Raw genomic sequence first — 15,209 nt, forward strand, 5'->3', positions numbered from 1 at the left:
TGCCCTGTTGTCGGTTTACCCCATCGAGGGGCCCCTTGGCCCCTGGCTGCCGGTCATCTGCGGAGGTGCATCAGTCACCCTTGTAGGGGTTGTCAGTGTCCGGGGACCGTGACCTCGCAGATACTGTCAGCCTCTGGCACGTGCGTGACAGGAAGTGGCCTGCAGTGGCGGCAGCTGTGTGGACTCCTGGGTCACCGCCTCGCCTCTGCTTCTCTTTCAGTGCTTTTGTACGTGCGGAAGGAGACTGACGACGTGTTCGACGCTTTGATGTTGAAATCGCCCACGGTGAAGGGGCTGATGGAAGCGGTAAGCAGGGACCCTTGCAGCCTCTGGGAAACGTGCTTGTGTTCTCCTGAGCTGGAGTTTGTTTCTTAAAATCCAGCCGTCGAGATGGGTCCAGAATGAGCTTTATAAAGAAGAAAAAAACATTTATGGAAACACTGATCTGCTCACCACCACTGTTGTGGCCTCTTAGCATCCTAAGGAGGAGGAAACTTTAGACAAACTGCCAATTCCCTGTCAATGTAAGGCTAATCAGAGTAAGATGCCTTCAAGGAAGGGTAATCTGTGAGTTTCCATTTGTCTCTGTGCAAACCAAATTAGGTACGTTTAACTTCCAGATATGCACGGAACAAAAACAAGTAGGTAGTGTCTTGCTAGCTGTGATAGTGAGATCCAAAATAAAAATATGATCTCTTTTGGTTAAGAAAAAGACCCATCTATCTATCTATACATATCTATATATGTACCTATCTATCTATATCTATCTATCTATCTATCTATCTATCTATATCTGAGATAAGAGATATCTGAAGTCCCTCCCTTCCTTCCCATCCCTAATTTAGTCTATCATGGTGGAATCTGGGCTCAGGAAAAGTTATTTTATATTTCATTCATCTGAATGGGATTTTAATATGACTACTTTGAATATGATTTCTCACTGCCACCTTTTTTTTTTTTCGGAACATTGTGTTGTCGAGGATCTGGGTTTTCTGTGGTGATGGCGACACTGCCAAAGGACAGTCCCAACTCATTTGTGGGTCTGCAAAACTGCTACTTTGGAACAGCATCTTGGGTTGTGAGGCAAAGGGCTAAAGTGTATAGGATGGAACCTCCGCGTGGAATCACACCATATGTGGTCTTTCGTGGCTGGTTTCTCTCACTCCGCATAATGTTTCAAACCTGCTATAATACAATCAGTGCTTCATGCTTTTTTATGGCTGAATAATATTCCATCGTATGGACATACCGTGTTGTGTTTCTCCAAATTCATCAGCTGATAGATTTTTGGAGTTTGTCCACCCTCTGGCTGTTTGAAATAGTGCTGCTGTGAACATTCATGTGCACGTTTTTATTTGAACTTTTGTTTCCATCCACTGAGTAACCTCTGCCGGCCCCTCCGCCACCATAGCCGAGCTGAACTTTTGCTCTCTCAGGGGAATCCATGACACCTTCCTTGCTTTGCTGGGCTGGGGGTTGGGGAGAGCACTCCACGCAGAGGAAAGAATGGTTGGCAAACATGACGGACTGGGATCCAGTCATGACTGTGTAGTCTCGCAAATAGCACTCCGAATTTTTTGTTTCCTTCCTTGTGTAATGTGGACAATGCCTACCTTGGAGAATTGTTTTCTGTGTTTGTACTACTCTTGACCTCTCACTGTCTTAGAAAGAACTCTTGATCACAACAAAGACGAGTGGAGTTACTGTTTAATCTCTGTCAGATTGGGTCACTTTTCGTCAGGACTGGATAATTCTTTTTCTTTTACTGGTCCCGAACCTCCCACACCTTTATTTCAATGCCGCAATATCATTATTCACACAGATGTAGACACCTGGATAGAGGAAAATCGTTCTCTGTAAGCAGATGTTTCTGAATGCCCCCACACTTGGTGTCATTTGGATAAAATAGAATATTTCTCTTTTCTTCTGCATGTTTGGCATCATGTCAACTAAGCCACCTGTGTAACTTGAGTGATTCACTTTGACTTCTTTATTCTTATAATTAGGTTTTAAACTTGATTACAGACAGAGACTGGGTGATGGTGATGGTGTTGTGGAGTTGACATAAGGTTTCAAAGTGTTTTTGGTCTTTCTAAGTGATTTTACCTCATACTCCTACAAATGAATCTTCAGTGGCTGTAGCCTCCTTGCAATTCCCTGAGCCCACTAAGGCTTACTCATACCTCAGGGCCTTTGCACCTGTAGCTCCTTCTGTCAGGAGTGTTCTTCCTCCGGGTGGACAAGGCTCACTTTCTCTCTCTCTCTTTTAAGTTCATTTATTTTGAAAGAGAGAGAGTGCGAGCAGGGGAAGGGCAGAGAAAGAGGGAGGATCTCAAGCAGTCTCCATGCTATCAGTGCAGAACCCACGCAGGGCTTGAACTCACGAGACTGTGAGATCATGATCTGAAGGTTCCACTCTCTTATATCCTTCAGGTCTCTGCTCACATGGCCCTTACTGAGCTGGGCCTGGACATACCACTTACAGAAATGGCTTTTCTATTGCTATTCCCTTATCATCTGCTGTTTTACTCCTTAGTACAGATCACCACTTGACATAGTTAACATTTGTAGATGTTTATTTTTCCTCTCCTCCCCGTTAGAAACACAGGGACTTTGTGTCTTCTGTGTATCCCCAGATCCTTGAGCACCTACTCTAGACAGGCCGCCATGCTTAACGCTGTGGGTGGCATGATTTCACGTGCATTGCTTTATTTGGTCCTTGCAGTACCCCTGGGGACTTGGCAGCACAAGCGTCATCATCACATCTTACAGAGGCGGAGGCTGGGGACCAGACTGGGGGCTGATAGCTCCACAGAACGGTGAAGCGGACTCAAGCCCTTGAGCAGCTTCCGTCCAATTAGAGTGATGTCCACATATGAAAAGTTATTTCAAGAAGAATAAACTTTCCAAGTCATAGCTCACAACAATGACGAGGTAATAATAAACCTTCAAGCGAGAAGTACTAAGTGTAGGTGACCCCACACAGGCAGGGTTCAAATCCTGACTCTGATACCTTTGAGTGCTGTGACTTTGGGCAAGTTACTCAACCTCTGTGTACCCCAGCTTCATAATTGCAGAAATGAGAATAATGTAGGCGATCATTATAAGGATAATGATATAAAATGAGATGTAGGGTTGTTGTGAAGATTAAATGAGGTCACACATGGCACCAAAAAGTGACACAGAAGTACTCTATGGATAGAGATAGATGGTTGATAGGTAGACAGACAGACAGATAGCAGATGACTGTAAGTACTACGGGGTAGGGAGGCGGACTGAGATTCCTCCAAGCCCGAGGGGCTAGAGAAAGGGGTAGGGATGTTCTCTATCTTGCCGCTGGCTGGTGCACACAAGGGAAGAGGTTATTCATGGACTCAGTAGCACCCCCTTCAATTCAACTGGGTTGTTCATGCATGGAGGTAAAGGCCATTACTCCCTGATTCTCTTGATGGGTCAAATGCAGCCACTGAGGAAGTGTTTGCAAGCAAAAGTCTCCTCCTTTTTAAATGTGTTTCTTAGAGCCCCCACTGAATAGTTTATAACCCCAAATAGAAGTCATTGGCTTCCAGAGCAGGCTATCCTATTGGATTTCTCTAGACAAGGCAGACTGAGTCCTACGTTGATGGAAACCAGTGGGAGTCTCTGAGTTCTGTCTGTCACATACCTCAGGTTTCTGGGCAAAGGTAATGCTCCACAAAGTAAAAGTAAAAATTATAAATCACCAGACAACAAATAACACATTGATGAGATACGTCTGAGACCTAGAATCCTCCTGGTGTAAAGGAAGTCTTTGGAGTCTTTAAAAGTATTGCTGATGGATTTTTAAAAATTATAGAAGTGGATCATCGTGGGGCTCAGTTGGTTAAGTGTTCGACTTCGACTCAGGTCACAATCTCATGCTTTGTGAGTTGGAGCCCCGCGCCGGGCTCTGTGCTGACAGCCTGGAGCCTGGAGCCTGCTTCAGATTCTGTGTCTCCCTCTCTCTGTCCCTCCCTCACTCATGCTCTGTCTCTCTCTCTCTCTCAAAAATAAATACACATTAAAAAAAATTTTTTTTAAGTGGATCATCGTTTCAGGTAAGTTGAAAAGTACAAATTAAAGAGCAAGTACTCTTACTAACCCTCCCGTTCGAGAGAACTACCATGCAGCATGTATTTTCCCTGGATAGGAGGAGGGTTGAGAGGTGCTGTCATCCAGGTCCTGGGCAGAAGGAATCCTTCTGTATCCCACTGACAGAACGCCAGTTTCTTCCCCATGATCTCCTGCACCTTCCTACCTCTTTCCAGGTTTCTGAATTTGCCAAAACACACTTCCTCGCCTGGCAGAGGCAGAGGATGCCGTGGGGGGGGGGGGGGGGGGGGGGGGGCGCAGGGACGTACCATCAAGCTGCCTCTCCCATTGCCTGTGCCAGTCGCATGGAGGGCAGACGTTTGCCCTTCAGTCTCACGTATACCCATTTTCTCTAAGAGTTCAGAATCTGAAACCAGACTGCCAGGTTCTTTTGTTTGTTTGTTTTAATTTTCTTTTTAAATGTTTATTTTTTTTGAGAGAGAGAGAGAGAGAAAGAGAAAGTGTGAGCAGGGGCAGGGCAGAGAGAGAGGGGGGTCACAGAATCTGAAGCAGGCTCCAGGTTCTGAGCGGTCAGCACAGAGTGTGACACGGGGCTCGAACCCACAGGAGGATTGAGCACGCTGATAGATGCACAGTGTTGTGTGCCTCTATGGTAAGGCACTTAGTAGGCACTCAGTAAATGCTAGCTGCTGCCGCTACTCCCAGCAGACCCAAGTCCAGACTGGAATTATGCTGGTTTTATGCAAATTGCTGAGTTCTGATTGTTATCAACTGACTTGTGAGCCTGGGTACTTGCATTCCTGCTCTGGAGCATTGGTAGTCAAACCTATGAAACGACAGAGAATCAGAATCACTTTTCTTTCAGGAGCTTACAGATAGGAGTCTGATGAAGTTGGGTAGAAAAATATTGCTATTTTATTTTTAAAAGAAGTTCCAAATGACACCAACCAAAGTTAAAAAGACAAACTCTTTCAGGCCAAGCAAGTCAGAATAATGAGCATGTACAGATAACACATTGTTCAGCAGAAAGCAAGTTCCCATGTGCTGAATGCTTATCCGAATTCTTCCCTTTTTGTGCCGTGCACGTCTTTGGTAGTGTGCTGAAGTCTATCGACCCTACTCTGAATTTTTTTTTTTTTATGTTTTTTTTTATTATTTATTTTTGAAAGAGAGAGAGAGAGAGAGAGAGAGAGAGAGAGAGAGAGAGACAGTGTGAGCAGGGGAGGAGCAGAGACAGAGGGAGACACAGAATCCGAAGACAGGCTCCAGGCTCTGAGCTGTCAGCACAGAGCTTGACCCGGGGCTTGAACCCACAAACTGTGAGGTCATGACCTGAGCTGAAGTCGGAAGCTTAACTGACTGATACCAGGTGCCCCTGATACTCTGGCTTTCAGTGGAAAAAGGTGGTCCCTTCTCGTTTGATATAAACACTGATAGGGTGGATTTTCTTTCTTCCATATTATCTTTTCTTTATTATTGATTTTACTTTGTAGTTTCCTCTTGTTGTCTCTTTAGCTTGGCAGACGAATTAATAACTTGCTGTTTTCCACCTTTTCTGGAAAGTTATTCTTTACTTTTCCTCAGTTATTTCAGTCCCTCCTCCTTATTTCTCTGTGATTTGGAGGAGGAAATGCCAGCTATTTTTCGCACAAACACTGTGTAGCTCCCCGCACCATGAGGTGAGGCCGAGGAAACTTGGTCTCTCCCTCTCCTGCCGCCTGCTCTCGCTTAGCCTGAGCGGGTCAGGGTGCTCACCCCATCATCCAACAGACTCTCGACTTCTTGCTGTTGCTGAGATAGTTTGATGATAGAGCGAACGCTGAAATTTTCCCCTTTATTATATCCTTTTTACTTCGAGAATCTGTATTTGGCACTTATTTTGCACCCCATTCCATCTAACTATGTAAATGCCCACACACAGTTATATAGCAATAGATAACTGTATATCCGTAGTTACGTATAGAGCAATATAATATAGATAGATGGAGAGAGGGTATATATAGTTTGTATACATTAAAAAATTTTTTTATGTTTATTTGTTTTTGAGAGAGAGAGAGAGAGAGGCAGAGTGTGAGCAGGGGAGGGACAGAGAGAGAGAGAGGAGACATAGAATCTGAAGCAGGCTCCAGATTGAGCTGTCAGCACAGAGCCTGATACGGGACTCAAACCGAGGAACCGTGAGAGCATGACTGGAGCCAAAGTCAGACGCTTAACCGACGGAGCCACCCAGGCGCCCCTGTGTACATTTAAGAATTTATTTATGGCACTACGCTAGTTGCTTGTTGTCTTCCCCTTTTGCATGGCTGACATCTCCTTCCTGATGCATTTTCTGTTTAGATAATGTTCTATTGTGAGTGTGTCTCTCCTGGCGTATTTGGGTGAAATGTTCTCTGAACCCTTGCATTTCCTCAGTACCATTTGTTTTCACCCTGATGCCTGAGGCAGAGCTTGTTGGTGTCCAGGATTCTTGGGGTGAAGTTCTTTTTTTCAGTAGTCAATGGAGGTTTCTAGTGCTGCAGATGGGAAGATGGAAGCCAGGTTTATTCTTCTATTCTCTTTTGGGGGAGGAGGGGTGGTAACTTGTTCTGGAAGGTTTCAGAATGCTTTTATTACTTTTTGGCGATCTGGCACTTTTCAGAAGGGCCAGATGCATGAGTCTTTCTTCATTGATCTCTCCGGGATTCAGGAGCCTCATTTTGTCCAAAATTGTGGGTCTTTCTTCTATTATTTGTTTAATTATTTCCTCTTCATCAGTTCCTTCTTCTCTGTCTAGGACCCTGAATATTCACATCTTGTGTGGCCTCCCTCTGTTCTTCAAATCTCTCTTCATTTTTTTTTTTCAAATCTTTCTTTTTGTTTATGAGTTCCTCTCCACTCTGTCTTTGTTCTGCACTTTGAAATTGTTTTTCTAATTGATCTTTCCTCATCCTATTGGTTTGCAGTATTGACTACAAGTCTTTCAATTCATTTACTGAATTTTAAAATGTTTTTAGTTCAGGGGTGCCTGGGTGGCTCCGTTGGTTAAGCATCCAACTTCTCAGGTCATGATCCCACAGCTCATGAGTTCAAGCCCCGCATCAGGCTCGCTGCTGACAGCTCAGAGCCTGGAGCCTGCTTCAGATTCGGTGTCTCCCTCTCTGTCTGCCCCTCCCCCACTCTTGCTCTGTCTCTGTCTCTCAGAAATCAATAAATGTAAAATAAATAAAAATTTAAAAAATTTAAATGTTTTAGTTCAACAATCATATTTTTGGATCAGAATTTTACACGTGTGTGCAATCTTTATAAGTGTTTTCTTATGTCCTGTTCAAATGGATGCCTACAACACAAGCACCGTCCATTCTCCTCACTGCCCGCAGCCCATGTTATTTTACATACTGGACACATTTTGGCTCAGCCGTGGGGACAGGCAGGAGGATCAGTGACGGAGCAGTGACCCGGCAGGCAGACCGCTGGTTCCCCTGGCTCCTGTTGCCCTCTCAGCCTTCGGCCCACCTGTTCTGCTCCTCTGGGCTTTTTCTGGGGGAGAAGAATCCTTTCTGTGCAGGGGGCAGGGTAAGAGGTGCAAATGTATGACTGTGGGGTAAGCTCTTCGGGGCATCTAGCCCTGCCCGCCTGTGCCCTGGAGCTCCTCAGCCTTTTTTCAGAGCCCCTGGGCTCCACTGCCCAGTTGCCCCTGTCCTGGACCCCACTTACCCCAACTGGCTGTGCGCACCCCCAGCTGCGGGGCTCAGAAGAGGCCGGTGGATTGGATTTGGGACAGAGAAGCCATGACAGGCATTTAGGGTCGGTCTCTCCAGACTCCATCTCCAAACTATGCTTACTTTATATTTGTAAAAATGAATCACAGTCGTTGTCAAAGTGGGGGGGGGGCCCACTGCAGAATGGTACGAAGTGAAAAGTAGAAGAATCTCCTTGTTTCTGTCCGCCCACCCAGGGCAGCCACTGTTAACAGACTGGCATGCCCTTCATATATTTTCTACTTCCTTACACACTTACTTCTTTAAAAATACGGATGGGGTCACACCATAAGTACTGTTTTGCAATTCGTTGGCTTTTCCCCCTTCGTGTGTTAAGGACTTTATTTATCGTATAGGCTTGCCACATTTTTAAATGACTATATAGCTTTTGACTGTGAAGGTACCAAAACATGCTTAATGAGTGCTGTTATATACGGTTTTCTCTATTAGGAACAAGGATGCTTTGAAAAGCTTTGCGCACATCTGAGAGTATTTCCGTAGATCAGGTTACTAGCTGTGGAGTAGGTGGGTCAAAGGATATATGCTTTTTAAATTTTAAGAGCTGCTTCTAAATGTCCCTCCAAAAAGCTTGAGCATGTTATTCTCCGTCTATGGATAAGAGAGTTGATGTTTTTCACACCCTAACTGACACCATATTATCATTCTTTTAGATTTTGTGAGCCTGATAATATAAAAGTAACATCCTCCTGGTTTAATTTGAAATTTTAAAATGAAGAGTGAGGCGGTACATGTTTTCATGTCCTTACTGTCCCCTTGTGTTTTCTCTGTGAATTACTTCGTCACGTTGTGTTCTTGCTTTTCCCATTGAATTGGTGTTTTTCTGGATTTACAGTACTTCTGTTGGACTTAAGGAAGTTGGTTCCCTGTTGTTTGCGTGAAAAAAAGTTTCAAAGTATATTGTTTGTCTTCAGCTTTTTATAGTGGTTTTTGCTCTACTGGTATTTGTAATTCTCTGGTGTTTGATCAACCTTTAGACCCTGTTTCTTCAGGTTTCGTATCTTCATCGGAATGATCTTCCTTCCTTGAAGATGGCATCAATACAAAGAACTGACCATGGTTTCTTTTGATACTTTTATGGTTTCAGCCTCCACATGTAAACCGTTGCTCTGTCTGGGACTTATTTTGATGTCAGAAGTAGAAAGGGCTCCAGCTTAACTCTCTGGATTTTTTTTCTGGGTGGCTACTTACTAATCCAACATCATGGCTGGTGTCCATTTTCTTTGTGACTGATCGGAGATGATACCTTCATCATAGATTAGATTACCACGCAGCTGAATCTTTTGCCGAAGGACTTAAGGCTTATCCAGGGAGAGCCTTGCAGCTGAGGCATATTGGGAGCTTGACTCCTGAGTGGGGGATACGGGCGCCCAGGAGAACCTCCACGAGACTGAGATTGGCGCGTTCTCTCTTGCCTCTGCTTAGCCTCCCCTTTCGTGCTCATCTGCCTTTCTGTTATTGGTGTTACAGATATCTGAGAAATACGGGTTGCCTGTGGAGAAGATTGCCAAGCTTTACAAGAAGAGCAAAAAAGGGTAAGAAGCAACTTAAACTGACTTCCAAATCAGATAAATCTACATAGCCCCTTTAAGAAAAAGAAAATGGTGTCTGCCTTTTGTTAGTTCTATTGTCCGCCTTCGATAAGATGACACCTGTGCATCATCCTTACAAAGGATGGCTGGGCAGCTTGTGAATGCAGTGCGTTTTAAAGACCTTTAATAAGATAGGGAGGGAGGGCGACAGCTCATTGTCATCATGCTGCCCAAGATGTCCTAGTTCAATGACAGAGTGAGCTGGTGGAATAGAAAGGTCTGGAAGGGACGAGGACACTGGGGACACTTGCCAGGTCACCTCTGCCCAATGTGGAGTGTATAAAGAATCACATGCCACTCTTGGGTTGGTTTCAGGGAGACACATAAAGAACAAGAAGTGCTCAGGGTGTCGAGAAATCTTCTGAAGTGAATATTCACAAAATGATCTCAGTGATCATTGAACCTGCTTATTCTCAGTGTTAAGAGCAATAACTCATTTATGAGGCATTCAGTAGGTTCTGGGGCCCCTGCAAGTGCTTTCCATACACTGCTCCCCACGCTGCCACCCCCAGCCGTCCTGGGGCTTCCTGAGCATGAGGGTCTAAGAGTAGAGGCCACAGGAGCTAGATTTAGTCCCGAGAGGGTTTCCACTGAGTCCGCTTCTGGAGTTATTTTCCTACAAAACACAGAAAATGGGTCTTTAAACTCTTCTCTGAGCCTCTGTCATAAAGGAAGTTGATTAGCCTAGATGCTCAGGTTTTCGGAGTGATGGGTGTTTAGGTATACAGGAGTCAAATGGGGGACGTTTTCCACCGGAGCCCTGTGGGGAAGCTCAGAGTTTTCTCCACCGTCTAGGCAATAGGCTGGGTGTATTCGTTTGATGATGAGATTTGAGTGGTGTCTCGAGGTCTTACTGCTGAGCAGAAATCCTCAGTGCAGACGTACCGTCTGATGGTGATAATGTTTCGCTTCCGCTGAGCAGCATGTTAAGCCCTGCACTAAGAACGTTAATCCGTACAACAACCCTCTAGAGCAGAATTGTGTTTCTTTTGCAGAATAAACTGAGGCTCTTAAACTTGCCAGCTGACACATTGCTGTCAAATGAGTCAATTCTTCAATGGCAAACTGAGATCTGTCTGATTTCCAAATCATGGAGAGACCCTGGAGGTTGTTGATTCCCTTAAAACTAAATCCACTTGGGTTAGTTGCCCAAGGAGTAGGTCACATGTGGTGAAGTGTGAGCTGCAGAGCGAGGCAAAGCCGATTTCCAGTCTAGCTCGGCCATGAACCAGCTGGATGACCTTGGGGAGCTGATTTACCTTCCCTGCACTCAATTTTCTCATTTGCAAGGTGGCGGTAGTCACACCTACCTTCGAGACTGCTGTGAAGAGTAACTGCTGTGAAGAGTAAATACAAGGTCTCTGAAACACTGTAACATATTATATTCTTTTTTTAAATGTTTTTTTAAATTTTTAAAAAATGTTTATTTCTGAGAGAGAGAGAGAGAGAGAGACAGAGTGCAAGTGGGAGAGGGGCAGAGAGAGAGGGAGACACAGAATCACAGCAGGCTCCAGGCTCTGAGCTGTCAGCACAGAGCCTGATGCGGGGCTCGAACCCACGAACTGCAAGATCATGACCTGAGCCAAAGTCAGACGCTCAACCAACTGAGCCACCCAGGTGCCCCAGAAACATTATATTCTCAACAGGGTTGCCATGGTTCTGATTTTCCTCTTCCTCTGACTATGGAGTACTTAAAAAAAAAAAAAGTTTATTTATTTTGAGAGAGAGAGAGAGCACAAGCAAGGGAGGAACACAGAGAGAGAGAATCCCAAACAGGCTCTGTGCTGACAGATGTGGGGCTCAAACTCACGAACCGTGAGATCATGACCTGAGCTGAAACCAAGAGTTGGGTGCTTAACTGACTGAGCCACCCAGGCGCCCCTGGAGTACTTTTTTAAAAGTGTATTTTCAAGAGGCAGTATGGTTTTATGAAAACAGGGGACCCGTTTGGGACCTGGCTCTGTCACTAGCTTACTGTGTGATTCCAGGCTCACGTCTCTGGGCCCCAGTTTACCAATCTATAAAGCAAGAGGGGAGGGTTGAAGGATCTCTGAAGACCTGTTTGATAAGGAGTCACGAGGTTAGTTCTGATAAATCGAGGCTTTGCATTCCTCAGACTGGTTTCTAGGGAAAGAAGATGTTATGAGGGTCTTCTTTATCTGCCTTATCTCCTCCCTCCTCAACCCTTCCCAGCCTCACTTGCCAAAGAATGGCTAAGGGAGCCCCTAGCCCGGAGTCCGCCCTTGCCCACTGCCTGGTGTTGATGGCATCTGTGTTTCTTACCCGCCCCCTCCCCCAGCATCCTGGTGAACATGGACGACAACATCATTGAGCACTACTCGAATGAGGACACCTTCATTCTCAACATGGAGAGCATGGTGGAAGGCTTCAAGATCACACTCATGGAAATCTGAGCCCTGCTCTCGGCATCGCCTCGGCAGGGGCCCTCAGTGCATTCCTCCCGGGGAGAGACGGAGGCCCCGGCCCAGAACCCGGACACCCCCTCACGACCGCTGTTACAGACTGTGCCGGAGTGGCGAGGCCCAGAGCCCCATTCCTCACCAGTGTGCACGGCCCACCGACCGGCTCCCGCTGGAGCGAAGCCCTGAGCCCCTCGGGAAGGCGTGCTGGGCGTGTCAGACACTTATTTATTGTCCACCTTTTTCTGGAGCCCGGGGTCCAGGCCCGCCAGGACCCTGCAGGACACTGCCGGCCCCAGATGAGACCGTCCAGAGGCCTCCCCTTTCAAGGGAAACACAGCCAATCTGTCGGGCCCCAAGAGCCTGAGAAGGCCCTCCCTCCACTCCTCCTGCGGGAAGGTCAGAGCGAGCCGCTGCCCGCTGCAGCCGTCGGGGGGCGTCAGAGGCGGACTGGAGCCTTTAGGCCTCTCTGTGAAGGTCGTCTACACCTCTGAGGGTTTGTGGCGAGTGGCCGCCAGGCCTTGTACAGGAGGACTTTCAGCTACCAGGTAATTAGTAACCGGAAGGTTCACCTGGCTGTCATGTACATAGTGTTTATAATAAGGTAATAATATATTTCACCTGGGGTTCGCGGGCGTCTTGGCCGCCGCTGGCCTATGGGAGAGCCGCGCAGCTGAGACTCCGCCGTCTGCGACAGCTCCGCGGGGGACGCATAGGAACAGGGGCGTGGACTTCAGGCGGGCAGGTGACTGCAGGGGTGCCAGCCGTCACGCCCACCCCGTGGACCGCCACACTCGTCTCCCGGTGCTGTGCTTCTCGGGCCTCGTCCGTGGGAACGATCAGAGCGTCTTGAGCCCCCAGCTCCTCCAGCTTCGGGAGCCTTCCAGAGAGACCGTGGGGGCTGGCAGCTGGGCCCTGTGCCGGGGCTGCTGCTCTACCCAGTGACCACGAGGACCTGGCCTCCGTGCAGCCCCTCACGGTTCCCAAGTGCGTCCTTCATCTCAAGCGGCTCCCTGTATAGGCCCAGCTGCAGTTCTGAGAGTGACGCCAACAGCTGCTGCCTGTGGCCACCTCTGCTCCAGGCTGCTGGATTCAGGGGGACGGGGGACGGAGGGTGCCGCAAGAGCGCCCTGGCTCTTCCGAAGGCTGCCCCGGGAGGAGGACTGAGAGAGGGAAGGCCTCGTCCTCCTGCACATGATCTGGGAGACCAAGAGTAGAAACAGTGCTTCCCCAAACACCCGCGAAATCATGAACCGTACGGGGCCGCTGTTCTCTCTGAAGGGACAGGTAGGTGGCCTGGGGGTCTGCGTTTGCCCTTGTGGGTTGAAGCATGGGCCTTTAGGTAGCCAGACACGTCCCCAGCCCCAGGGCCTGCACGAGGACAGGTTCTGTGTAAGGGCCCAGATTTGTTTGTAAAGCACTTTGAGGTCTCATTTGGGAGCTCGCTCTCCAGGGGCTCCCTGCCTTGCACCCCGCCTGCCCCTGGAAGCAGGACAGACAGAAGCCCAGCTGCTTCTCCTTGAGGTTACAGAGGATCTGGATGGAACGGAGAGTAGGTGCCACGCCGAGGAAGGGGTCTGGGTGGCTGCAAGGGGGCGCCTGTGTGTCTTCCAGACACGTTACCCCTCCCTGTGGTGCCAAAGGTTTGCATCCTGGCTTCAGTTCGGCTCCCATCGGTTCTCTTTTCCCTCGCTCTGACCGCCATGCTCTGGACCAGCCTCATGAGGACCCCCCCGCCCCCTACCCCGGGTCCTGAGGAAGCTCTGTTCTGTGACGGGCAGATTCAGTGTTGGAAATCTGTGACGTTCTCTGCACTTCCCACGCTCCTTGCCTCGGAGGTGGATTGGAACACGACTGGCAGACGAAAGGGCAAATACTGTTGGGCTGAGGCGCAGACTCCAGAGTAGGGAAAAGATAAGATTTGGGGCTCTGACACAGGTGACCCTCCCCTTCTTTCTCTAGCCTCGGTGGGCCTCCCCTAGGCAGAGGGTGAATCAGACACCTTTGCCTTGGTTTCCAGCTCCCCAGCTGTCATTGTGGTGACCCTCGCCTACCAGAACAAAGAATGTGAGGCCAGTGCCACTGAAGGGTGGTGCAGAGAGAGCATCACCTCCCATCTGCTCTGCCCGCCCCCATTTCCCCCTGCCCCTCCACATTCTGAGTGTCTGTGGTTCAGCCTGGACATGTGTCAGCAGAGTTTTGATGAGCACCATTATCTCAGCAGGAACACTCCAGAAAGATAGGCAAACCTGCCTCCTCCTCTCTTGTCCCTTAAATTTATTACACTTAAATAAACATGCTTCTTTAAAAAAAAAAAAACCCATGTAAGATGGGCATGCAGAACAAGGTTTTTTCTTATACATACCCACGCTGCTTAGACCTAATGAGTGTCTGCAGATTGGAACCCACAGGAAAATGCAGTCAGACGTCATCTTGGACTTGGATCCTGAACAGCTAAGGCATGTCCCAGCCCAGAAACTTACAAAGCGTGAAATGAATCAAACATTTATTTTCCTTCTTATTTAAAATTAGGAAAGTGCAACAGAAACAGAGGGTTTGTGCCAAATTCTGTGAACGGCTCTTTCTTCAAAACAAGCAAGGGAGATTGAAAGATGGACAATTTGCTCTCATGTTTAAAAAAAAAAGAAAAAGGCAAATGTAACTTAATAGTTTTGTAAATGGGAGAAGGGGAATCTATAAACTATAAATACAGTTATTTTATTTTTTGTACATTTTTAAGAGAAAAAATAAATATTCATAATATCAGAGTAAATGACAGTGTCCGGTGCTTTCTGTGAGGTGGCTGTTGGGGCTTCTATGCCTTGTTGGAAAGAAGCCCTGGGGTGGCGTTGGGGAGAGTCTAGGCTCCCCTTGGGCACCTGCGGGTCTTGGACTTCAACACAGCAGGCACGTCCTCTTCCGGTTGCCTGGTGCTCCTCCCCAAGGTTACAGGAGAAGAGGGCTGAGAAATCAGGAGGCCTCAGCGTGCCGGGACGGGCCACCAGGGTGGCTATTCTCGGCCAGGCCCTCAGGTCAGGGAGAGTAGGTCCCGTCCACACGCTCTTACCTTCCTCGCTCCCTCGCTCCCACTCCTCCCCATGTGCATTATCGCAAGAACTTTCTGGCTCTTTTGTTCATTTGTACCAGCCTCTACAGAGGCTGAAACCACATGGCTAAAACTCCAATTCCATCCCGATGGTCTCTTGCCCCAGAACCCCCAGGTCGCTCGGATCTGTCAGCTCAGAGGCAAACAGCTGAACTCAGGCTTCCAGTATTCATTAGCACTTCCTCTGACTGTCTCCCCGCTGAGCCACCATGCTGTTCAGCATCATCCATGCTTATCTCCAGAGAGCCTCTCAGAACAAGAGCAT

General features: G+C 47.7%; 1 protein-coding gene across 1 annotated transcript in view; it reads left to right on the top strand.

The window, feature by feature from the left end:
• GRHL2 (grainyhead like transcription factor 2) overlaps positions 1-14,611 on the top strand; it is a 114,206-nt gene extending 99,595 nt beyond the window's left edge. The window contains exons 14-16 of the mRNA XM_029923776.1: positions 221-306; positions 9,297-9,361; positions 11,718-14,611. Coding sequence (XP_029779636.1) covers positions 221-306; positions 9,297-9,361; positions 11,718-11,832 — 266 coding nt within the window. The 3' untranslated portion in view covers positions 11,833-14,611. The remainder of the gene's footprint in view (positions 1-220; positions 307-9,296; positions 9,362-11,717) is intronic.
• The last annotated feature ends 598 nt before the right edge of the window (positions 14,612-15,209 follow it).

The sequence above is a fragment of the Suricata suricatta genome, chromosome 15 (assembly GCF_006229205.1).
Source record: "Suricata suricatta isolate VVHF042 chromosome 15, meerkat_22Aug2017_6uvM2_HiC, whole genome shotgun sequence".
In the NCBI taxonomy this organism is placed as follows: Eukaryota; Metazoa; Chordata; class Mammalia; order Carnivora; family Herpestidae; genus Suricata; species Suricata suricatta.